Source organism: Limanda limanda, chromosome 7 (assembly GCF_963576545.1).
Source record: "Limanda limanda chromosome 7, fLimLim1.1, whole genome shotgun sequence".
Lineage (NCBI taxonomy): Eukaryota > Metazoa > Chordata > Actinopteri > Pleuronectiformes > Pleuronectidae > Limanda > Limanda limanda.
This window is the reverse complement of record NC_083642.1, coordinates 22,505,402-22,532,184: the sequence shown is the minus strand read 5'-3', so window position 1 is coordinate 22,532,184 and position 26,783 is coordinate 22,505,402. Positions and strand designations below refer to the sequence as shown.

Below are 26,783 nucleotides of genomic sequence, written 5' to 3'. Positions count from 1 at the left end.
TGGCAACAAGTGTCCATTGCTGCGGTTTAAAGGTTAAGAAAAGTTTTATTTTATCCAAATACACTCAGATGTGAGGGAGTCATAACCGTTTGCACTTGTTTTGATACCCTATTGAAAAGTAGCACATCGCTGTTTTATAGCACTCTCACTCAAACAAACGGTGGGATGGTCACAGTTAATGGGGAACCGGTTCTCTCCGATAAATAGCTCTGGAAACGGATGTAGTTGCCGTGTGAGAGAACAAATGCCCGATCGGAGCGGAGGACGAGAATTATGTGCTCGACTCAAACACTCTCACCAGCCGACTAGCAGGAGAGTCCACTTTGAATCCACGTGTGTGAACGAGGCCTAAATCACCTCTCTCTGCATTCACTCCCCAGCTAATACAGGAGACTCAGTCGAATCCAAACTTACATCATTTCAAAACTTTCTGGCCGCACATCTCTGAGTCTAAAGAATCTGTAAACAGCAGTGACGTTTAATGAACACTTCAAAAGGAAGCTTGCCGCAAAATACCCTGTCAGAGACTGTTGCTGAGATTTCATCACATCATTTGAGGGATGAATGGAAGCAAATGAAATCACTTCATCGCTGCGACTTGAAATACAGAGATAATGGCTTAGTAGAGTGTCAGTGAGCTGAATCCAAACACTCAAAATCGTCATCTTCAAGATAGAAGGATTTTTCTAATATTTTCGAGCCAGTCAAGTGTCAGTGCTGAGGAACAGCCGAGCCTCGAGTTTACTTTACATACACTTCCTCACACGTTGATGTCCTGCTCACGACACCTTTTCCAGTTGGAGGCGGTGATGCACTACACATGTGTTTGCTAAATGCTACAAAGAGGCTGACACCTGGGGGGGCATGTACCATGGCAAGGGGCAAGTGTAATAAGAAAAGGTTGAATAAATCACAGAACCATATGGCCATGGAAACAAGAATCTGGGGTCTTATCTGCTGCATTAGCTATATGTACACTCTTCATGGTCAAATGGTTTTGGCTGCAGATAGATGTCGGCATAGGGGCATTGGACCTTGGAAAGAATCATCTCAGGAGAACAAACAGGCAGAACATACCCCTACACACACACACACTCCATCTGTAATGTATCTGTACTGACTGCGTTTTCTCTCATCACTCTATTTATAAGCCCTTACACTGATTCTCTCTCTCTGTCTCTCTACACACACACACACATTCTACTATAGGCTACTATTGCTTATTAACACTGAGCCAATTAATAAAATGGTGTGATGGAATTAGAGGTGTGACATGTGTCAAGGCAGCATCTGCGTATGCCATTCCTGCCATGCTCTTCCTCTTTACATAGATCCGTCTCTGTGATGCTTTAAAGTGGATCAACAATCCCTTCCATCTTTTACACTGAACAGCGAGGCTGGATCAAGGCGCAACGAACACACACACACACACACTTCAATAATTGATATATTTCCCAGCACTCTGGTTAAAAATAGTCTGATCAACATTGTCTTATTCACTCTCAATGTTTCCCCACAAGCACCAGATCCAGAGTCAAAGGTGGAGTGGAAACTTCACACACAACGGCTGGAGCTGTAATCCATATCCGACACACACCAACACACACATTAATCCTTTACTCCATGGAGGTGAGAGAGATAATAAATGAAGGGCTGAGGAGGACTATGTTGCACCTGGGATACTAATAACACAGAGCTTCCTGCTCAGCACTCGCCCCTCCCTGAGACAGCATGTGGCCCCACCAACTCCCAGACACATACAAAGCAAATAAGAATCTACATTAGCTCGTCCAATGCAGAAACAATCACACGTAATCCTTCACTGCCCTTGAGCCTTTACCCCAAAGTGGACAATCTGATGGTTTAAAGGCCTGACGGAAGCCTCAAGGACATGTTAGTGCGGTAAAAGCTTGAACCGGAGGTGACAGAGGCAATTATATCAATCAAACATCCAAAACCAAAAATAAAATAATGTAGGGAAATGGTGAAAAGCCTGGGAGGATAACCGAGAGCACCCACTGCCCTTTCTAAAGCGCTGACTCTATAGCAGGAGATTTTTGTTTCTTACAGGTGCTATTTCAACACTGCACCCTCCAACTTCCCCTTAGCTGCTTTCAGACATGCACTTAACTCCGGATAATCTCCAGAAATTTTCCAGAGGGGCTGGATATTCTCCCAAGTTTATCCTTCCAGCCGCTGACCATGAGGTGCCATACACGTAGAAAACACAACTTGGAAAGACAACATGTTTTTGCCAATAAGAGCTGACGCTGGTGTTGATGTGCTGTAAAGAAACAAACATGTGATCTCTGCAGTGGGATCAATATGTTACTTCCTGTCTGTATGGCGAGCCGACCCTCGCCTGAACACTCTGGACATTTCAGTGTTGTTGTGAACATGCCTGGGCAGAGAATCTCCTGCTGCGTTCCTCATATATGAAAGGCCAACACCAGGGAAACTACAGACCCAATCGTGCTTGTGAAGTTCTATAAAGAATATGTTCATGTGCTAGCTGGTGTCTACATTGGTGTTGTGTCTCCACCTATTCAAGTTGGAATGTAACGATACAGAAAGGGTAAATCGTACCAGAATATTTTACTTATCCAAGGGTGATGGTGTAATTACACTGCACAAAGCTCCAATTAGTGCTTTATCTTTCCCCGAGAGGTTTAAAGTTACACATCAGTGTGAAATAAGCTTTGTGGTTTTATTCTCCTTGTGAATCTCTGTAAATTCAAGCTCATGGCGAAAGCTGTGAATGCAGATGATGAACGTGGCTCGGTCTGTGTGCTTGGGTGTTCCTGAGAGCAGAAGGGAAGAGAAATCCAGATACTCACTTTTGATTCTGCTCACTGATACTGCCTCTGGTCCCAGTGCAGTTCATATCCAGTGTGTGGTTGTGTGTGTGTGTGTGTGTGTGTGTGTGTGTGTGTGTGTGTGTGTGTGTGTGTGCTGTGTGCTCACGGTGCAACCACTTTAAAGACTGTAATATATCTCTTTACGATAGGCTTTCCAAGTGTGCGGCACATCTCAGATGACACCACCTGAGTTATGGCTTCACTTCCCACCTGTGCCTACATATGTTTGCATTCACAGTGCAGCGAGTAAAGCTGAGTCTCACTATATGGCAGTGGTGCACGATGCTGCTGCTCCGTTTACAGAACTCAAAGATGCACAAGCACTGACACACATGACCTCTGGTGTTGGTCTAAACTTAATTAGATGCCACTGCACTACTTCTGTCAGAGAGTAATTTCCTGCAGAAGGATAATTTCAGCACTGCAAGCATCATGACACATGTTTGTGTTTAAACGTCTGGTGCATCTGTTACCTCTGGACACCTTAGAGAGCCCCCTAATTACATATTTCTACATAACTTAATCCATCAGTATAAATGAGAATTAATGCTGGAGTCTTGCGTTTGAGATGTACAGTGACAGAGGTTCCTACTAATGAAACGTCATCATATAAATAATTCACGATCAAGTCACTAAAGCTGCTTTCATACACGCACGGGACTCTGCAGTTCCTCCGCAGCTACTAGAGACTTTCTACACCTGACCTCCTCGTATAATGTCCGTGGAAATTCAGGAGAAGTCAGCACGACACCGACATATATGTCAAGAGGGTTTGTGATGATAAGAACTGTCACGTGATCTGCGCAGCAGAGTTAAGACGTCACTTCCTGCCTCTGTCTGCTGCACCCGGCTGCTCCACCTTTCACCTGAATTATGCAGAGGATGTTTTGCTTTTTTGAGGATGTCTGTCCAGAGAACGTCAAACCAAAAATATATTTGCCAAGGCTTAGATGATGAAATGAAGAGATTTATAATGTGTTTGACAAGGATGTGTGAATACGTTTGCAAGCATGTATTTAAATATATATACACACATATATTTGTGCCTTTCATATGCCGCTGCATTGTCCCACTCTCCTGGGAAATGACAGATTCACTGTGGAGATTGAATCAGACGCTTTGAGATTTTACATCTCATCAGCACAGCCACGTCTCCCTTTATAAGGCAAATAGCATTAGTGTGAAAAAGCATCAGTGTGATAATCTTGTTTTTCATTGTATTCTATATTAGCTGTGTTTAATCTAAAATTGAAAACAACTGACAGTTCTTGTACCTGCATATAGCTCAGAGGAGCAGTGAGCTGGGATAAAGTCAAGTGTTCACTGTCTCTGTAAGCTCATTAAAACTTGATGAACCTGAACACTCCCACTAAAAGCAGCAGTGGCTCTTTGACGGAGTCGGGCTTGACTCCGTCCATTAGCATAATGTGTTCAGTGATGGAAGTGGTGGAGATTGTTAAGACGACAGGATTTATGTAAGTTAACCTTTATGCCGAGTAACTTTAAATAACGCCCAAACCGTTCTGGACAAGTTATTCCAAGTTGTTTTATTTCCTGCCACGATTTATAGACAATCATAATGATTAATGCTGCACTTAAACACATTTATATTATAACAGGAAGCTGAATTAGTATGTGCAGCTGGTGTCGCTAATAGTGACCGTTCTCATCAGCATCGTTTCTATGCGTAGCAGGCGGCTGCTTTCAGTTAGATTAACCCACTGTACACTACCTGCTACTATATTTCATAAAGCAGCACTCGGAGAATGCAAATACACTGAATGGTTATTGCTGAGAAAATGTGGTAGTGTCTCAAACAGGGTTTCATACGGTTTATTATCTTTTCTGCTAAAAAAGGTTGATACTAGAGTCTACTGTTGTATCTGACTATAACTCTGCAGTTCTTCTGTTGGCTACAACCCCGCTGCAGATGTGTGTAAGACGCATAATTTCCTGTGTGGCAGCGCACTTCCCCCCTAGTGATTAGAACAAATGTAAAACCTATGATGATTGGATACAGGCTGAATAATTCAACATGTTACCCCGATGGACGGGGAGCAGAAAGAACAAGAGATGAATTCATAAAAAATGTCGCAGATTGCTGTTGAAATTGTAAAAGTTTCTCAAAGCTGCAGCTTAGATTTTAAGTAGGTATGGCTGTTTGCAAAATTTAACTGTAGGGACTTTGCAGTGGAAACCGCGATCCCCAGCACACACTGTTATTCTCCATGTATCGCTGTTTACTCCCTATGCACCAGCTTAGACAGCAAAAAGACAATTTTGAGCTGGTTTTGAATTTGCATGAAAATGTATTTGGTCAGTGAGCAGCAGGAAAAAGACCAGATATGATCTCCTACTTAAGTTGGCTTTATAGCGCATCCTTCGACAAACACCAATCCCTGTTTGTTTACCTGCATTGACTAGAGGGTGTGCTGATGCATAATAATGACAGTGTGTGTGTGTGTGTGTGTGTGTGTGTGTGTGTGTGTGTGTGTGTGTGTCTGTCTGTCTGTCCATGTGTTAAGTCCCTGAAGCTAGGCTCCTCCTATCTCGAACACCATATCTCATCTTTTGCAGGAGGACCACTGTGACCAATCTAACACTGCCCCAGGAACAGAAAGTGTGTGTGTGTGTGTGTGTGTGTGTGTGTGTGTGTGTGTGTGTGTGTGTGTGTGTGTGTGTGTGTGTGTGTGTGTGTGTGCATGTGCTCGCTCGCTGCCATCTGCCCCTGTCACTGGCCTGTCTCTTTGTCACAGCTCCTGACCTGTGCTGCCGACTAACAGGCAGGGCTGAACCGGGCTGCCGACACTAACAGCTCCAGTTCAGACACACGGGCAAAAATGAGCCGGGGCTAGAAAAATACAGAAAAGCTTTGTTATCTGGTGGAAAGACAAAAAACACAGGGCGTCACATCATCACCCAAACCAATCCGTGTTGCACTCGGCAATAATGGAGCTAGTCAGGGGGGTGGGGGAGGTGATTGAATCGTAGCGTGGCATCAGATGAACCCAGCATGGCACTAAGGTAATTGCACATTCTTTTTTTTTCTTTGGTGCTTCAGTTCGCACATAAAAGTCTCATTTTGAACAATGCATTGCCTCTCGGGGGATTGATGAGTGTTCCATGGCTTCGAGACTCTGAATTAAGCCCCACCCTACGTGGGCGTAAATGCATTGACCCATTGCCGTGATTAAGTCCAACTGAGAGAATACACTGATGACCGTCCACTTGGCAAAACACATTTCTGCACCGCAATGATTTATTGACTTGATCGAGCTGATTTTGATCTTTTATTTAAAGCTGAGCTGTGGAATGAGCAATGCATTGTGGGACCATTCAAACGCTGAATGTCTGTGCTCTGAGCAGTGCTGTGTGAGAGGCAACATTTAGGCCAACCTGTTTTATTCAAAGTTCTTTGCTATTGATGAACACACACATGCAAGCACGCAGATACACACACATTTCCTTTCCTTCACTTCCTTCTTAATCTTTGTTTCCCTTGTCCCTATTTGTCCCTCTGTTGTTCTTTCCCCTGCTGTTCACTTCCATCTCAGTTTTTCTCTTCCTACTTCTTTTCAGTGTTACACTAAGTGATACTTTGTCAACTTGAAACGGTATAACAGAAGAAGGTATATTTATAAAGTGTTTCAAAGGAAGAAAAAATAGGACGAAAAGATTAGAAATAAGCAAATATGAGGGTTAGGTCCAGAAATTAAATGTAAGACAGCAAAGAAAAAAAGAAAAAAAAAAAGAAATCTATATATATATATATTTATAAAATGACAGATGATCATTGTGGCAGTGCTGCTCAGGTTGGAAACGGCAGTTTTCCACAGCGTCGTCAGCTGTCAGCCTGACTGTCTCTTCCTTCCTCCTCCCCTCACATATTTCCAGCCGGTCCACCAGTGTTACAGAGAGTCAGTCCCTCCACAGCAGCTGTAGTGCTGCTTCATGCATGAGCTGCCTGCACAACTAATGGACTGAATTAGACGCGCTCCTTATTCACTTGAGCCCATATGCAGGAATTTGTCCTCCACATTTCCTGCAAACCAAAATTCACCTGCAGGTTGCAGTCACCGTTTGGGGGGGTCAGCGTGAGTGTGTGTGATGAGATTATGCGTGTGAGTGTTTATATGTTACTTTAGAGTGAGTAAAAGATGGAGAGCATATACGTATTAATAACAGGAATGCAAAACTAGAAAAAAAAAGTCCAGGCAGGGACTCTGTTAAACCATTTTGTCCTCAATCATTATTTGGCCGCTATCGAGCTGATTAAACAACCCTTCAATGAGGCCTTCAATCAGGCGTGAGTCTAAAAAGCAAGTATCTCAAGTACTGCCACTCGCAATCGTCAACATCTTGATGAAGTGGCATGGAGCGATCCGTCACTTAATTCAGAAAATTTGTTAAAAAGCCATTAAAATGAAGGAAAGAACGAGTCGAGCTGCAGACGAAGAAGCAATAATAAGTGGATTGTTACAGTGAGATGACGTTTGGCTCTGTGGTGACAGGAGACAGCTGTGGCAGATGAGAGCCGTCTGACACCAGTGGGAAATGTCACAGCTAATCCACATCACACTGGATGCCTTGTGTTCTACAAGGTGTGTGTGTGTTTGTGTGTGTGTGTTTGTGCATCTGGATGTGTGTGTGTGTGTGTGTGTGTGTGTGTGTGTGTGTGTGTGTGTGTGTGTGTGTGTGTGTGTGTGTGTGTGTGTGTGTGAGCAAGAGTGAGGGGAGTATGAGCTCACTTGCAGTGAAATGTCACATGTGTGCAGCACATGTTGAATGCATACAACCCAATCTGAGTGCTTTGCGGTTATTCGATACACAACCCATTCAACCATCTATCAAGCAACACTCGCACATAGAACTCTTCACTCCGGGCGAAGCTGACGTGTGTGCGTACTGGAAGTGTGTGTTTGCAGGTGTGTCTATCGTCAAGGATGTTTAAAACAGATTTACTGGAGCAGAGATACATTATTCTCATCCTCGTATGCAACAAAACGTCTCAGACAAAATAAAAAAAAATGTCTTCTGGTATTGTGTTTAAAGAGATGCTCCAGAGATTTATCGCTGCACTATCGTAAAGTTGGGGGCTCACATGAGATGTATTAAAAAAAAGAGACTGGTCAAGATTGAATAAGCAGAAGCTGAGAAGGTTTCATAGACTCAAGTCGAGAGTAAAATGCTGCATTTCCCATAATGCATTCAATAGCATCTTTTAATTACCACAACGTATTCTTATTCTCACTGTTAGAAAAATTCTGCACTACGTCTCCCAAGTGTGAGATAACTTGCTAAAGAGTTATTCATGCATTTTTGCCTGTAAACCTTAACCCTGATTTTAACAAAGGGTTGGACCCAACCATTTCCAGTAAATAGCAGCAAAAGCACACACACACGCACACACACACACACACAAACAGACACAAACAGACACACACAGACACACACACAGTGTTTGCCTTCAGTGACATCGACCCCTAATTATAGAGTTACAGACTGTACTGGGGTGCATGAGACTCCAGTGGAAAAACAAGCTCTGCAGAGAAGATCTGCAGACACACACCAGCCTGCCTGTGGGATTATTATAGGAAATATTTGACACTTTCTATACGGACTTTGTGCTCATTCCATCGCATGCATTCACACAAGATAAATCCTGTTGGAAAAACCAAATTACAGAGCCACAAACACCTAGAGGCACATACGTTCATATGCTGCGTGCAATCAAGAAAAGACACAATAACCTCCCTCCTTCGCTCAAACAATAAGCAGAACAGCTAAATTGTTCAAACTGTTCTCAATTCCTTATTCTATTTCAATTTCTCTCCTCCCCTTTTTCTTTCTTTCATTATGGAAATGAGAAGGCAAGCAGACATGCAGACCCAGGCACTCTCCTTATTTGTTCTCTCTCGTGGATGGCTAAAAAAAACTGAGAGTGATGTAAGAGAATGATGTGCACAAGAAGAGAAAAAAGCAATATACCCAGCTAACATTTGGAGGTAGGGGGGTAGGTATAGGGAGGGATGGAGGGAGATAGGTAGAGAGGTAGCTGGGGAGGTGTAGGGGCTAGGTAGTAGATAAAGGTAGAGAGGGAGGTATATCTACCTTTATATAGATGTCTATATATAGGCTTTTTTTTTTAAGTGCAGGGGAAGTAAAAGGAAGGAAGAAAACGTACTCAGAGATCGAGATGGATCATCTACAACTAATCATTGTGACACAGTTTTCTTGTGCATAACCATTTATCATTACCATTACATATGGCATTTATTACATCTTAAGATGTTGGAACAAGAGGCAGATTTAATATATACACTAGGTGTATATATCCATCCATTTCCACCGACATAACCTTCTACATCATTTAATTGGGGCTTCAGCACTGAGGAATGTTAAAAGAGCCTGAGTAGGCAGATTGTGAGGAAGTGTTATGGGGAGAAATGACTCAGGGTCTGGTTAAAAAATGAGGCCGATATTTAGAATAACATTCACAGAGCCAGGTGTATATCTGAGACGGATTGTGTCCGCCTCACGTGTCAGCGTCAGGACAAAGTCAGAAGTCAGTGCTCCTCAAAAGTCACTCCTCATTATTCCTGCCACACAGTGACAGTGGCAGCTCAGCCTCATGTGCACACATGAGTAAACCATTGACCAGTGGAGGGAGAAGAATCAGCAAACCCTGAACATACAAACTGCATAAATGCAATAGTTGCATGCATAAATGATCATTTAGACTTTGACAAGTGGATAAACTTTACCCTCCACTCTACCACTGACTTCTGCTGTGTCCCACTGTGGCATATAATGTGTTGTCTCCCTTCACTCCCCAGGCCACAATATATAATATAGACTGTATATGATCTGCATTTCTATGAGTTTCCTTACACTGTGGGAAAAGGCCGACCAGAAACACGTCTTTTTCTCTCCCTTTCTTTCTTTGTCTCACCAGCTTGTGCCTCCTGTCTCACTCCGTGCTATCATAAATCTTATTAAAGCACAGTGACAGGGCAGCGATCAGCATGCTACACAGACACAGACACACAAATCAAAGCACAACTTGATGAAATCCCCCCTTCTGACTTGTGTGTGTGTGTGTGTATGTATTTTGAAAAAAGGGGGAAAAGACTAGCGGGGCGTAAATGGTGTCGCTGACATGCTGCTGGGCCATGTGTCAGTGTGTTGTAATTGTGTCCAGTGGAGCCTAACACATATATTAATCTCACACACATAAACACAAACAAACGCACACACACAACCACAAACACCCACATGCTTCTTCTCTACGTCAGGTCCAGAGGCCAAATAAAACTCCATGACGACAATAGATATAGGAAAGAGCATCCCACTCTGTGTGTCTGTGTGTGCATGTGTTGTGTGTCTGTGTGTGCATGTGTTGTGTGTCTGTGTGTGCACACTTGTTACGGGCGGGTATTTGATTATATTTCCATTGCAGCAGATGGAGCAAGCATACCAGCAGTGAATGATGAATAAAATCTTTTACCAGCATGTATATTGGGGCTCTTCTGTGACTTCATTGGACGGGTCCACAACTAGTTCCACATCTGGTTGCCATGACAACCTCTCATAAATGTACTGGTACAGAAATCAAGCAAATACACTAATGGCATCTCGTGTTACACTCCACAAAGGAATTTATTTTCAAGGCATAGTAAAGGGTGTGCATGTGTGTTTGTGCAGCTATCCTTAGTAGGACTTCACATGAACTGCCAAACCGTAACCTTATCCCAAAACTTAACCTTGACCAGTTCGTGCCTGACTCTAACCTGAACCTTACCACAAGTCCCATCTTACCCCCAGACCCTAACCAGCAGCTCAGACATGACCGTTTGCCCCATTAGGATGAGTTACACTGGTCCTGATAAGGTCGGTGTTTGTGCTGGGAAAAGTCCAAAAGAGGACAAAAACAAGCAAACACACACACACATACACACACACACACACACACACACACACACACACATTTAGTGTCTCGTGAACATTTCACCCCTTACCTCTTTGTTTTTCTTCACTTAGCCAGAAACATTGATTTAAGATTGCAGTTGAACCTCAGGATGTGTGCATGGACACACACACACACACACACACTTTACAGAGCCCCTTACATCCGATTTCACACTTTTTTTCCATGCCCGTATCTGCGTGTGTGTGTGTGTGTTTCACAGAGCAAGAGAGCACTGAACTAAAGATGCCTGACCCCAACAGAAGCCGTCACTTCTGCAGGAAACAGAGACATGCTCAGGATCAGTGTGAGCGGGGGTGTCACTACACTACACAGCCCAATGCTCCATTAACTTTTGTTTCTCAATAAGCCAAACAGCGGCTGGGATGCAGGACTTGTCTAATAACAGGATATCACAGCGTAATATTTTACAGCAACTAACTGACACGGCGTGCCACTTACTTTCCTCTAATTAACAACCTGACAGTGAAACTCTCTGCACCGGTGACGCTTCCCGGTGTTGTTGTTTTCTGACTGCGCCTCCCAAGAATGAAATGATGGTCTGCCCATCACAGCTTAAAGTGGAACCACGTCTGAAGTCACTCGCTGTTGTTGTTGTTAGAGAGAAGGAAAGATGACGCAGCCTGGCACCGGTGCCGGATGGCTACCCCCCCCGTCCCCCCCGTCACCGTGAACAGAACATGGAGCGCTTGTTTAAAAAGACGTTAGATTGTTGTGCATGATAATAACATCCAATACATGAGGAAGAGATGAGAACAGGTGGGCTTTCAACCAGCTCTCTGCACTGTCATGCTGAGTGAGAAGAGATTCGATAAGCAGCTAGAAACTATTAATTAGCTCCCATGGTTTAATACAGAGTTTTGTTTACCCTGCTAAAGACATTATTTCTCTTTAGTTTCAGGGACTGGACATCTGGAAATGATATTTTTCTATTTCATTGTTTGGGTTGTTTCTTATTAAACCTCTTGCTTTAAATCTCTGACACTTATAAAGCTGAATTGGAGCTGATGTGTGGATGGCAGCTGTGCAGATCAGTAAGGTTTCTATATAACAGACAGGCCTAGAGCCAAGAAGTCTGGACGCAGTTATCGGGGGGGGGCGGCTGACATCCTCTTGATCACAGCCACCGATATCTCAGCGTGCCGTCCGTCCGTCCGCATCAAAGGACTGCTGATCCTCACAAGGTCCAAGGTCCTGGAATAACCTGCAGCAGCGGTCGGGGGGGGGGGACCTCTCAAAACAAACCGGCTTCGCTAACCGTGTCAACTATTACTCTGTGTCACAGGGAATCAAAAGCAAATAGTGCTGCACTTTACAGCTCCGGCCCACTCGGCTCTCTCCTCCTCGGCTAATATTTTTGTTTTTGTCTCCCCGGACGACCGCCTCCGACCCGTCCGGGCAGGTCGATACCGAGTGAGCTGGGTGAGATGGGGCGAGCCTCAGAGGGAGCGCCGTCAGAGATGGACGGTTGGATGTGGGAGGTGAGGGGACGTTTGACTTTGCCTTTGACCTTCCTCCACGAAAAAAAAAACCATCACTGAGTTCTACAGATGCTCACAAAAGCAGAGTCCACAGACGCGAGGGATACAGAGTCCAGCCGTGCACTCGGAGAGCTCTGTGTACTTTCAAAGGGCAACAAACTTTCCGTTGATTAAGTCAAGGCTGCCCGCTCTGCTCCCCCCCCCCATGCCTGCACACTAGTGGGATAACAAGCTGCTCTCCGCTAACAGACATGACAACTCTTGTGTGAAATCGCAACGGTGGAGAGGCAACTTTACACAGTGCACCTTTGATATCTTGATGCGAGACATTCTCAGCCGGTACCCCCCCACCCCCCGGCTTAGAGATGAGGTAGATATTTTTGCCTCTGTTGTGTGAAATCTATGATGTGAAAAGATTTAATTAAGATAGGCCGAGGAGTAATAATTAATTCTGCCTCTCTCAGAGTCAGGCTTACTGTCAAGAACACAGGGAAAGGCTCTGGCCGAATAAATTACAGGAGGGTTGTGCACATACGTGTGTTTGTGTGTGTGTGTGTGTGTGTGTGTGTGTGTGTGTGTGTGTGTGTGTGTGTGTGTGTGTGTGTGTGTGTGTGTGTGTGTATTATCCCCCCCTTCTGAGGGTGCTATGAGTGTGGAGCATTTACTGTGTTCTCCCAGAGCTGACAAAGAGTTATGTCAGTTCTTTAGGAAGTGCTGCTGCTCTCAAAGTGTAAGTGAACCCGCTGGCACTTGTTTTCCACCATCTTTAATCAAATCACATTACAGTCCAGGAGTTGACTTTGTCTGTCACTAGGAGCATCCTCTGGGGAACGCTGTCAGTGACAGACGCCAAATTGAAGGATTCAGAGCGAATGGGCTCCTGCCAGGCAGTAGGGTGGGGGCTACAGTCACAGGAGACCTCTGAACCGTCTGATGCTCCCCTCCTCTATTACGCTCTCTTTCTTTTGAGTCACCGGGCCTATTTTGGATGGCGTCTGACCTGTGTTTTGTCATCTAAGGTTGTAATATGATGAAATGAGGAACACCTCCCGGGAGTCGTCTGCACCTGATTTCCCTCTCAGCCCGTTAGACCTTGAAACAGATTCCAAGAGGTGATTCTCTTGTTTGTCCTTGTTCAGTTACGACTCCATTTGCTATAAATCACGTAACATAAATGTCTACTTTGGTAATAACTCCTCTTAAGTCTCTGCTAAAATACATGCCATAAATAAACTTGCATCTAATCTCTATCAAACATGATTACACCCTCCTTCCTGTGTCCTTAGGTGGACAAACATGTAGTGTTTTCACTGAGTGTAGACACTGACAACTGGGGGGGCCAAGAGCCTCATTTATGAAGCATTTCTGGCAGTTGACCCCTCCTCTTAAGTCCAACATTAATCCCTCTTGCTGCAAATTCTCTGAGCTTTGTCGCGTCGGCCAAACACGGAAACGACTGTCTTATTATCAGGAGACGTCAGGCAATAATGAGCCGAGCAACCGCTGCTTTGAGCTTTCAGAAGAAGAGCCTGATTAAAGGCCTCTTTGTGACTTTTGTCACTTTTTTTTGACTGGTGATTATAGGCTGCTCAGTGAGTAAGCTATTTGCGGGTGGCGCGCACCATAAATATCTTCTGAGAGCTTTGCTTATGTTGTGCCGGAGCTGCAATTTTTTTCCCAGCGAGTCCCAAGATTCTTTCGCTCTAATCTGGAGAACAAATTTCTTTCTACTTTCTGCAGAATCTCCTCGTGCTAATAAGGACGTCTCATCAAACGCAGTTCAGAGACAAACTAGGCTGTTTAAAAATGCAGAGTCCTTGGTATCTTGTCTGTGATTTCCTGTAATTAAGTACTGGAGAGTGGAGCGTCCTTGGCGCTGAGGACAAGTTCAGTAGAAAAAGGGGAAAAATAGCCATGTGTTCTTTGGAGCAGATTTGACTAATAGCAGAGCTGCACCAGCCCTCTGCTCGTCGACAACATCTTCTAAATTGCGCCTCCACCACTTCATAAACCATCCATCTCCAACAAGTGGCCTACTGTCGTATTTGGGCCAACTCTAATTGTCTCACTAATCTCTCCAGCGTTAAATGACCCAGAGAAACTGCGTCCCACAGGGCAGGCTTACCCACTGATTGGAGACTTTGCTTTTTGTTTTGCTTGGCATATTAAAACAGCATAGGCTGCTGATGGAAAGCCTACAGAACTATTGCAAATGTAATTAAGGGCTAGCAGCGGCTTTTAAACGGTTGACTAGTGCAGAAACAAACTGTGCCCCTAAGACAGAACCAAAAAAAAAGTTTAATACTTGGGAAATGAGTGGCTCGATCGATAAGCAGGGCGTTAGTTCTTTTGTGGAGGAAAATTCGATGGAGGACAGAAATGAGCAGCTTCACTGCCTGCATACTGTTTCCCATTTTCCCTGTGGAGAGCCAAAATTTATGGCAACATTTGCTTCGAAAACAGACAAATAGAGACCTCTCGGTGAGATTTAATGATTTGTCAAGTCAATTTCATCTGTCATTAAAACAAAAACAAACGACTGCTTTGAACTCTGCCAGCTGCAATTGAGTCTGCAGCGGTTTCATGATATGAGGCACAAAAGGGGAAACATTAGACTCCTGATGTGTGGAGGTGAGGCTGAAGTTGAAAAATGCTCCAATCAAAAGCAATTATTGATTTATCCAAGTCAAACTTGAGAGCCATTTCACACAGACGGCAAAAGAGCCTATTGTCCCCGATGTGGACAGACAATCGCGTTCATAATAAACCGCCTCTAATTTGAAACATTCTTTTTAGGATGACATTTTTGGTAAATCCGATTTTCCCCAAACAAGCCCATAGAGCAATTACAAGCCACAGACTCAGCGAGCGCCCACTGTGGCCTTTTGTCCCCGGCATCAGCTGGACAGCTCGCATCATTAGAAACATTCTCTCCTCGTGGTTTCCTCCCAACAAACCTCTGGCTTTGTAAAAAATCCGCACAAGCAGGAATATACAACACCTTCAGATCTAGTGGGAGCCCGTCCCCGTCAGCGCAGTGAAGAAATACGACGCCCGAGTCTGTGACACTCGCTGTGATGCTGCTGATAAATATTCATGACAGCAGCCTGAAAACCAGCTGTTTTCCTCCAATTAAAACTTGCCGAGCTCCACCGTTTTGGAAATAAATTGCTACTTTCTTTATTTAACGGGCGGATGTTACTGGATCAGAAAACGGCTGAAACAATACAGCGCCAATTGCAACGATTTATATATAGTGTGCGTGTGCGTGTGTGCATATGCGTGTGCGTGTGTGTGTGTGTGTGTGTGTGTGTGTGTGTGTGTGTGTGTGTGTGTGTGTGTCAATCAATCAATCAAATTTTATTTGTATAGCCCATATTCACAAATAACAATTCGTCTCATAGGGCTTTAACATGGTGTGACATCCTCTGTTCTTAACCCTCAACAAGAGTCAGGAAAAACTACTCAAAACCCTTTTAACAGGTAAAAATATGTAGAAACCTCAGAGAGAGCCACATGTGAGGGATCCCTCTCCCAGGACGGACAGAAGTGCAATAGATGTCAAGTGTAGGAAAACATCATCGGGATTAAAGATTTTTAGCAACATCGATGAGGGTAAACATTTTTGAAGGATAACTTCAATACTATATGTCAAGTAGTCCTGCTGCAGTCTCTGGTCAGCAGCCAGCGAGATCACGATCCAGCATCAAGATAGGATCCACTATAGTCCACAGTGTGTGTGTGTGTGCATGTGTGTGTATGTGGGATGAGAAAAGCACAAGTGATAACAAGGTGGGGTGACGGTTTTGCTTTGAGCCTACAATCCCTCAGCAGTCTAAAGTAACGTAGAACACTCTGGGACAGGGGGGATATTATCCTGTTAGACCCCATCAGGCGGATGTGAACGCTGCCACGGTAACAGGTATTGAACAACCGGCCCGATTGGCTGATCGTGGAGCAGATCAAATCAAGTCATCAAAAGATCTTTCTCACATCAAAGCCCCCCGAGCCGACCTGGCCACGTGCCCGCCATACCAACGGGCCGTGGACACAACAAGCGGGAGCAGCCAAATCTGTGCCAGCGCAGCCAGACGCCGGCCCACTTCAAAGGAAGCGATGACCGTCTGAGGTCATTATTTGCAGGCCCCCCCCCCCCCCCCCCCCCTAAACACCAGTGGTCGGTGAAGGGCCGGCAGAGAGGAATCACAGAGGACTTACCATCAGGAGGCTGGGCCGGTGTGAAGTGAGGAGGCTTGTCTGAAAGAGATAAAAGAGAGAGAAATAGGTTTTTAGTTTTGGGGGGATTCAGAGACTCCCCTGGGGTGAAGGCAGTGTAATTGAGTTGCTTTAAAAAAAAAAAAGAAAAAGACCCATGCCTGACTTTTCTATCTGACACATTCTAATGCTGTGACTTGGGCCCCTGGAGGAACCGGGCTGAGCTAATCGACAGGGCCACATGTCGGAGAGAGCAGTCTCATCATTGTTTCTATGGTCTCGTCTCAAACCACACTGCTGGACTCTTGTTATTATAACACATGAGAATTGAGAACACTGGTGTGGTTATTTGGGGTTGAAAAGTGTGAGAGGGGAGTTGAAATATCAGTGATGACAAACAGTCGATGGAAATGACTTCCCAGCCCCCCCGGCCCCCAGCAGCCATGTGCAGAATGAATCAAAACTTGTTTCCTCTAATATATCAAATGACATCATGCTTTCTCTCCTGGTCAACACCCAGCAGACGATGACATAAGGCTTTGTAGGATTGTGGGAACCATAAGACGAGACCTGCAGTGTCAGATGACTGAGTGTGGAGCCAACTTCCAGGAACAGAGAGTACTCTGCAGTTCTTAAATTTGGAAGTCAATGGTTGAAAATGGAGACAAACAAGGAACATGAACCGATGAATGTTTATGTAATGAAGGTGGACAAAGAACATAAACTTTGTTTTAGGTTTTTTTTGCAGAGACAAAAAGTACAAGCAACAATTTTTTAATTAAGACTGCAAGTAATATTAATTTCATGAATTTATCTTTCATTATAATTGTTATTCTTGGTTAATCTCGGGTTTTATTTTTTGGAATATGACAGTTTAGGCTCAGAAAAATGTCTCAAAAATGAAAACAACGAAAAAGCAATTTCCAACAGCCTGCGGTGACGGCTTCTTATTACTTACATTGTCAGAAAAACAATATGAAACCCTCAAATATTTATTCTACAATGTGAAGCAGAGACAAACAGCAAACTTTCATTTTATTTAAGAAAATACTATGCTCCTATAAAATTCAATTTGTGGCTAATGTATTTTCGGATGATTTCCTGATTGATTTAACAACTTATCATTTCATCACTCAACAGAAAACATCGAGGAGAATCAGCCTCTTGGTGACCTCTGTGGTTCTACAGCTGCAGACACATAGACACACTGGGGGGGTTGATGACGCTTCTTTGGTGGAGGGACTCAAAAATAAAAAATAAAAAATATATATATTGCCGCTAAATAGCAGGGAAGACACTGACGAATGAGACAAGAGCCTTTGTGGCGATAGGAGTAGACGTCGGTGTTAATACGTAACTTCCTGCCTCTGTCTGCTGCTTCTCTCTTGAATAAAGCAGAGGATGTGTTGCTTTTGTGAGAGGAGAATTGTTGCTTTTGTGAACGCATCTGTGCAGAAAACCTCTTGCTGTGCCGTGCATGTGTGAAAGGCAAACTGCGGGTAAACTCCAGAGCCATTTCTCTGGATTTCTTGAATGAGCAGCCTTTCACAAACAACACCATGTAGCACTGGTCACAGTTTACCAGAGCACCACAGTTCTGAACACAAACCCAAACTAAACCAGCATCTGCACACTCACAGTCAACCAGGCTGTCGGACTCACTAAGCCGAGACCTGATGAGTTGTCAGAGCTGCCTGCGTTTGAAACAAAAAAACACCAAACACACACATTCAGAATAGACGTCGTGCAACCACCCGGTGCCGTCTCTCCCATGTCTCGGCATTGTGAGCGATAATGAGGAAGATAACATACATCACATCAATTACGCCGCTCACACATTTTTCTGGGACCCCATCAACCACCGCGCCGGAGCCTTTCCCGGGACTTCTGCTACACCCGCCGGCCCCCCCGAGACACAGCTGAGTTTTAAATTTAGGCTCACTTAAAATTGCTTGTCAACAGCCAGGCTTCAGGGGAGGAAGAGAGAGAGAGAGAGAGAGAGAGGGAGGGAGGAGGAAAATGAGGAGAGGGGAGAGGAGAGGTGCAGGCTGGTGATACATGTGAATAATGAAGTTGGCCTTCTCCCAGTCAGTCTTGGTGGTAACTGATTTCCATCTTGGGGGGGGGTTGTGGAACAGACATGCACAGGGGCTGCACTTCCTGTCGCACAATCGTGAGCATGTCTGAACACACGCAAACAATCAGACGCAGGCAGAACAGAAAGAGAAGGTGGAGCCGAGATGTCGGGCGCAGCGAAATGATTTCATCACATTTCCACAACCAAAGGACGAGATAAGGTCTTTACATAAACATATCAGGGTTTCCCATCTCTCCCTGCACCTGGAGACGCCTGTGTGAGTTCCTGTTCCTGTGTGAATGTCACAACGCAGCCATCGTTCACCCTATATCTCCAGCAAATCAATATGTGTTTCACTTTGACATTTAGCATTGTGCACAGAGACAGGCCTGTGTGTGTGTGTGTGTGTCTTTGTCCGTGTGTTACCTTCCCCTTTGGTTTGCTTGATGTATGGTTGAACAGAATGATAAAGTGAGTCTGTTTCTATGTGTGGGCTTCCATTGGCAGAGGTCTGAGGGTGTTGCATGTGTGTGTGTGTGTGTGTGTGTGTGTGCGTGTGTGTGTGTGTGTGTGTGTGTGTGTGTGTGTGTGTGTGTGTGTGTGTGTGTGTGTGTGTGTGTGTGTGTGTGTGAGCGGGGCGGAAGTGCTTCACCCCATATGGTGGAAACTGAAATTGCAAATCTGAGGTTGCTTGACTCCTCTAACACCCCTCCTCCAAGCGCACACAAACACACACAAACACACACACACACACACACACACACAGACACACACAGACACACACACACACACACACACACACACACACACACACGTCACCAGTAGCAGCACTATCACTATCCCCCTCCAGCTGTCCTTGTGGCCACATGGCGAGGGCACTTGGCAGAATAACAGACTCCCTTTTACTTCATCAATTTCACCAGCACGCATTTCTTTTCTCTCAGCCCTCTGAGAGGAGAAAATTGCTTTAACTGAGTTTGTATTTTACATCTGTGGCAGAAATTGATTCTGTTACATGACAAGGCTACAAATGAACCTACTGGTCAAGCACACCCATCAACTAAAATGAGGAGGACAAACTGGTAAATATGAAGGAAAGAGACAAACGTAGAGGTGACTGAGGCACACTGTCATAGAAACAGAAATGTGAGGACACAACAGGCTGATAACAGACTATAAGAGAAAGACTCAGGAAAAGGGAAGACGTTCAAAAACAGCCATGCCTGAAGAGAATGAACAGAGTCTCTCCCTTCGACGTGAAAACAACTTCAACCCGAATTTGTCATCATGAAAATGAAGGTGCTTATTTCACATATTCTTTACAATTTGTAAATGATTATGTGGCACAAGTCCTGCATAAATAAAATCCCACTTTGGCAAGTTGAGAGTTATTTACAGTTTAAAACAGTCTGAACAGGGAAGGCTCGAATGGCTTGTGTAGGTCTGTGAGAGAGTCAGTCACTACGTTTACATGATGGCAGAAACCCGATTTCGGCTGAAGCCCGGTTTCTCTATCCATGGGGGGGTTAACTGCTCTATCTCAGGGTACATGGCACTGAGAAATCCGACTCTTGTCCGAAAGCATTTCATACCCCGCTACGATAGGTGGCGCTGTTTATTACAGCTAGTGGTGATCCTGCCATTTCCGCTTGACCTCGTCACCACTACTAACAAAAAACAACAACAGCCTTCAACTCAGCATATGAGAAAGATGACGAACGGAGAGCAAGGTGAAGCTAAGTCCCTCTACATGCTGTTGTGCATGTTTACTCTAGGAGTACTGCGAATGCGAACGGCGCATTTGATTAGAATGGTTTGTTTGTTTGTTTTTGCCGGCCGGCACCGGGCAGCGACATTTTATCTAACTGTCGACTTCCGGGTCACGGCCAGGGAGGGAGGGGGGGGGGGCAGGATCTCAAGCATGCGCAAAGACCTCATCTCCAGTTGTTGTCTAGCTTCCAGAGTTACATGCGTGCGTTGTCCGATATACAGCCAAATGCGATCTACTTATCTGGGGGTGGTTATCCGACTTCAGTCGGACACAAGAAATCTAGATTTGTGGAGTTACATGACATGGATCTTCGATTGAAACCGGACAACGCCAGAAATCGAGTTTCAATCGGACACATGTAACTGCAGTGACTGTTATCGTAGACTGGGGAAGCCTCAGGCAAGTGTGATGCTGGTGATGTTAAGAAAAGGTTGCACATTGTTTACAAGTGACTGTTGAATTTCAGTTGTATGGAAAACAATTGGCTCTTTGAGTCACAACTATAAGTGGGTAGAAGATCTGTATATGTATATGATATAGGTCCCTAGGTTTTAAATATCATAAACAGGTATTAAAACAGATTCTTCTGGACATCACAGACTATGTTCACCTGATTTTAACCATCCCGTCGTGAGAGATCCAATCACAGGTGGATAGAGTTAAGGTTTCCACAATTTTCACACCTGGCTTTAAAACAAGTCCTGAATGCTTCTCATGTGTGATTGGCTCTTACTTCCCTGCTCTATATGCAAATAGACATGTCTATTTATACCGATTTCTCTTCGCTAATTATGTTGCTTTTACCCAGTCTGACTTTACAGATGTTTCCAATGTCACTGTGCTTCAGGGTGTTTTAACAGTTTTAAAGCCCGGGGACAAACCCTGAAGGAGGGGTGGGGGGGGGGGGGCTGTGCCTCCAGCTGTCTTGATGTCCCTACTCAAGTGCAGATAAGGCTGTTATGAGAGGTGAGGTTGAAACGAAAAGGACATTTAATGCAAGCTCTGTTTTTATGTTTGGTGCTAAACCTTTTCTGTCAAACTAAACTTTGACTGAGAGGCAGCGCTAATGCTTCAAACCAGGGTTTATGGGGGGGGTTAGGTTTCAAATCCCAAACAGTGAGTAGTGCATTTAGGTATCACAAAAAATGCACTCAAGACGAGAACAGGTGAGAACTCGATTTCGTTCAGTATCGTGATATTTTGCGCCCGCGGTTATATCGATACTGTAAAACAAAGTATTGCAATATTAACATTAACATTTTTTTTTACAATTATATATGTAACAGCCCCTGGCTGGCAAAGCATGACGAGGAGAGTTTCAGAGTTTAAAAGATACCTAGTGTGTCTGCTGAAAGGATGTTCTCCACTGCAGGAGATATAGTAACGGCCCAGAGGAGCACTTTAACATCTGAGCATGTTGACCAACTCCTTTTTCTGAACCAAAATGCCAATATTCCCAAATGAATTTAACATTTTGGGTCATGACCTTGCAGCCAACTGGACTGGACTCTAGTAGTACACATTTTTGTTAATTTTTCTCAATTTGATTGAAGCTCTAAGTTACTCTTATTTATATGATTATTCTCAGGTTTATGTTACTCTATTATATCTGCTTGATGTTACTGTATTGTATAATTGTAAGTTATGTGCTGGGAGCTCAGCGTTCATGTGAGAGGTCTCCTATTCAGAAAATAATTACAAAGGTCCTGTGTCCTGAATGTTCAAGGACAAAGTTTTTGCACTTCAGTTAATGTGTAGAAGACAATGTTGTTCACAGAATTAAATGTGACATTTGAAGTGAGTTGAGCAGTCTTATTTTCCTAATTTTTTGTAATGCCTTTGAATAATATGGGGGACAAGAATCGCAATATATCGCAGAATCGAATCGCAATACTTTCAGTATCGCAATATATCGCAGAATCGAATCGCAATACTTTCAGTATCACAATATATCGCAGAATCGCAATACTATTGAATCGTCACATTTTTGCCAGTTCCCGCCCCTAGTGAGAACCCCGGTAAAGTTGAGTGTTGTGAACCAAACGTACAGTTGTTGAGGAACAGGAGCACGGCGAAGCCCAGCGTGGACGTGGCCAGCAGGATCAGACAGATGTTGCAGGGGATCATGAAGTAGCGCACCACCAAGGAGACCTTGTGCTGGTACCTGCGATCCCGCTCCGGCGGTGTCGGCGAGGGGTAGTGGCACCCGCTCATGCTCCACTCTAACGACCCCCTCCCCTCCAGGGCGGAGGAGGAGGTGACGGGGCGAGCGGGGCGGCGAGGGGTGCCCAAAGACCCGTTGGAAAAAATGATGGCGGTGGGATAAGGACAGGGGATGGAGATGAAGAGAGACTACAAAGCAAAGGAGATCCGTGATGGTCCGTGTCTCAGCTGTGGTTCCAGCTGAAACACTGACTGTTCCTGGAGGAGAAGCGCGGCCGCGAGCTTTCAGCGGTTTCCAAGTAACACATTTTTAGAGATAATAACATCCATTTGAGAAATGAGGACAGACAGGGGGACAGGGTCCACGAGCTCCTACACCCCCCCACCTGTCCATGCAACCTCCATGGAGCTGTGTCTGCTGGGAAAGAGACAAACCGATGGGCTCTCAGTGTGTGAGTAAGTGTGCGTATTCTGTGAAGTGTGTTATACTTACAGTGCAACTATGTGTGTGGATTTAAGTGGGTGTTGGTAATGTGTTAGTAAATGTGTGTTAAAGCGCTCTTGGCATTCATGTGTGTGAGATGCTTCTGAGCCAGAAATGTGGCCATCGGGATAATGGGTATTTTAGGATTGTCAGATATCCACAAGGAAAACACTTCCACAGGAGACTGGCGGTAAATCCACAGAATGAATCTTCTCAGTTCTTCCCAGTGACCCTGACTGGTAATTGGCCGGAGGTGGAAAGGGGTCTGACAGCTCCGGCTCCTCGGGAACTCCCTCTCTTTGTCAGAAGCCTTTTGAAAACAAGCCAAGGTCTGGTGCTCACCAACAACATGTGGTGTCACAATTATTTCCCTGCGAGCTGATTTCTGAGCATCTTCTCCAGCCTCCCTGTGGCTGCTGCCTACCGGGGCAACAATGCTTGTCTGCTCTCCTCAGCGGTGATTTGCGTGGCGCTCCTCTCAGTCAACACAACTGCGTCTGTGCATCCGAAGGACTGACTTCTTTACCGGATGGTTCTGGGAGTTCCTGCCACGCCGAACAGATAAACGACCACGGCCGTCACCGGAGCAACTTGTGTCTCCTGCAGCGTGATGAGCCGGATGGCTGGAAAGCAGCTGGCTGCCTCTCGCTAAACCATATGCTCCCGGGATCACAGAAATGGATTGGGCTCCCTCCCCTTCTCTCCCGTGTGCCTGCCACGCCTCCTCAGATCAATAACCTTCATTCCCCGGCCACTCTCATGGAGTGGGTAAGCAACCACACGCTGCTGGTGTGCTGGGACCGAAAGCAGGTCAGCAGAAGTGGAGGAGACGGGAAAAAAGTTCACAATCCCCTCTCCACCCAACAGCGCCGACCGGTGTCCTCCCCCCAAGCAGCCACGGATGAGCAGGAAAATACAGAGACACTCTGAATGAATAACTCACAGAAAGAAGAGGAAAAACCTGCCCGATCAGAAATCAACCAAGAAGCTGGAGGCGGAGATTTGTCAGGCTTTCTCCCCCCCCCTGTGTCAGCACCCTGACAGAAGATCCCAGTCTAATAATGAGAGGAGATGGTTCCCATTGGGTCCTGATCGTAGTGAGACTTGGGTTGATGTTCTATCTTCTGTTGCTGCCTGTCAGCAAAGAACTTGTCCTGTCTTTTCTGTTTCCCCTGTGGTTTGTCGTCTCTCTGTTCCTCGCTTAATCAAGCATCCAGTTCCCTCTCTCCCTCTCTCCCTCTCTCCCTGCCTCTGTCTCGTCTCAGTCCGGAGGCGCTCGCCGTGTCCCGGCCACGAGGATTTATGTTCCAGCTTCTGCTCTGTGGGGATCAAACATTCACCGGCAGCCAAAACAACAAATTAGACTCCGGGTATGCATAGCGTGCTTAATCCCCCAGACATCAGGTAGTGGTCCCAGTGTCGGCGCACTCAGTCAGCCAGCTGAAGCAGGGAGGAGTGAGTCAATGAGAGAAGTCAGCGAACAGACAGAGCAATACGAGAGAGAGAGAGAGAGCGAGAGAGAGAGAGAGAGAGAGAGAGAGAGAGAGAGAGGGGGAGAGGGAGGGAGGATGTAAACAGGAGGGAGGAGGAGTGCTCGCAGAAGGAAAAGCAGCTCATGACACTTCAGTCCACCTTTTTGTGGGTCTCCACGCACAGCTCTCAGCCAGCGGAACGGATGAGCGCATAATGAGTGAGAGAGAGAGAGAGAGAGAGAGAGAGAGAGAGAGAGAGAGAGAGAGAGAGAGAGAGAGAGAGAGAGAGAGAGAGAGAGAGTAGGAATGAGAGAGTGAGATACGAGTGGGGGAAGTGGATGAGGGGCTGCCTTTAACAAAGAGGCGGACGGGAGGAGGGGGTTGAAGATGGGTGAGGGAACAGGAGAAGAAGAAAAAAAAAACGAGCAAGAATAAAAGGCCTTTGGGGAATAGTACTCAAGTCCTGTCAGAGGGGGGGGGGGGTGGGGGGGCTGGGGGGGCAGCAACAGTGCAGCAGGAACACAAAAGAGGGCCACGGTCCTGGGAGATGTCAAACCAACTCCTCCATTTGTTTATAGCCTAATCAAAAGGAAAGTCTCCTCCGCTGGAGCTGGAGAATTTCCACAAAGATTTAATGAGGCAAACTGGGAGAAAAATAGGCATGAGGAGGAGGAGGAGGAGGAGGAGGAGGAGGAGGAGGAGGAGGAGGAGGAGGAGGAGGAGGAGGAGGAGGAGGAGGAGGAGGAGAAGGAGGAGGAGGAGAGAGAAACTTAAAAAAAAAAAAAAAAGATTAAAGTCACTCACATATTGAGTCCTTACTCGTTCTTGACCGATATGTGCAACCAGTGCAGAAATAATCCCGAGAAGCTTCACATGCGTTCCACACAAACAAGCCAATTTTCAATTAATTAACAATCCCATTTGGATGCTTCTCCCTCACTTTCATGGCAACAAGGAAGAGGATTATTTTTCTCCCACCCCCTAAACAATATAGAAAAAAATGAATATTCAGCAGATCTGGCAAATGATCTGAGGCAGAGGCAATTCTATAAAAACTATTTTATAGAACCTCTTCTTTTTTGCCCTTTTTAATGCGGTGCATTATTTCTAATGAGAGAATGAGGTCAGAATAGAGGGGTGGGGGGGGTTACGTTGTGTTTTTGCAAGAGCCTGCATCAATATCTACTTTGAACCAACTCAACAGCAGCAGATGCAAGGCGGAATCCATCATCAATTATTTATGTTTTTTTTCTTTTTTGCTCTCTCTCTCTATCTGTGCCTCCATCTCCATCTCTGCCGTTCACTCCCCCCATAGAGGCTGCATGCATAGCATATTGCATGAATTCACACACAATTGTCTTTTCCCTCAGATAGAAATGAGCACACACACACACACACACACACACACACACACACACACACTAACACACACACACACACACACACACACACACACACACACACACACACTAACACACTAACACACACACACACACACACACACCAAAATGGCTCCTTCTGTCTTTTGGTCTCTGTTTTCAACTTACAAGGCAAACACTTGAAGTTGGACACACGTCTGTACACATAGGCACACAGAAACAGGCACACACACACACACACACACACACACACAGGTATGTGATCTTGCTTCCCACCAATGCCATTTATCTCGTTGGACAGAGTGCTCATTCCCAGAACTTAGCTGCGCTCCATGGGGGAGACTCTAATACGAGGGGGCCAGGGTCAAGAGTTCAGTCCCTCATCATCAGCAACACCACCCACCCAGAGGTGCCCCCCCCCCCTCTCCACTCTGTCCGGACACGATACCCCATCAGCTCTCACCTTACATAACAAAACCTGATTGATGGACTGACTGAAAACCAACAGGAAACAGCTGCTGTCTTATTTGTGTCGCTGCTCTTTCGTCCTCTCTTTTCACTTTTATACATAACAGTGTCTTTATCCAGGAGTTGAAACAACTGCAAAACAGAGACGTGCATAACATCTCAGCATCACAGGTTGTTACCATGAAGTGAAATGTCAACTTCCCCCAGCAGAGGGCGAATGGGAGTCAGCTTGCCTGGCACTCTGCTCTGTTGCCTCGACCCAAATAATATCTTCCTTTGACATCAAAGCCGAGCCGCTTTGATTCATTTTTAATGCCGCAAGTATCACACGAGGTTAACATCTCTCTCCGAAGGCTTTGAAATGGCAATTTAAGAGCCAAAGGAGCTAAACTACTAATGGTGTGTCAGGGGTAAAAGTTGATGTGTGT

At 45.3% G+C, this 26,783-nt stretch overlaps 1 protein-coding gene across 2 annotated transcripts in view; it reads right to left on the bottom strand.

The window, feature by feature from the left end:
• The window catches only part of agrn (agrin), a 167,409-nt gene extending 142,901 nt beyond the window's left edge, over nt 1–24,508 (bottom strand). For both annotated transcript variants that reach the window (XM_061074735.1, XM_061074736.1), the window contains exons 1-2: nt 22,438–24,508; nt 16,545–16,583 (exon numbers count right to left, since the gene is read on the bottom strand). In XM_061074735.1, the coding sequence (XP_060930718.1) occupies nt 16,545–16,583; nt 22,438–22,603 (205 nt within the window). In that variant the 5' untranslated portion in view covers nt 22,604–24,508. The remainder of the gene's footprint in view (nt 1–16,544; nt 16,584–22,437) is intronic.
• Between the last annotated feature and the right edge of the window lie 2,275 nt (nt 24,509–26,783).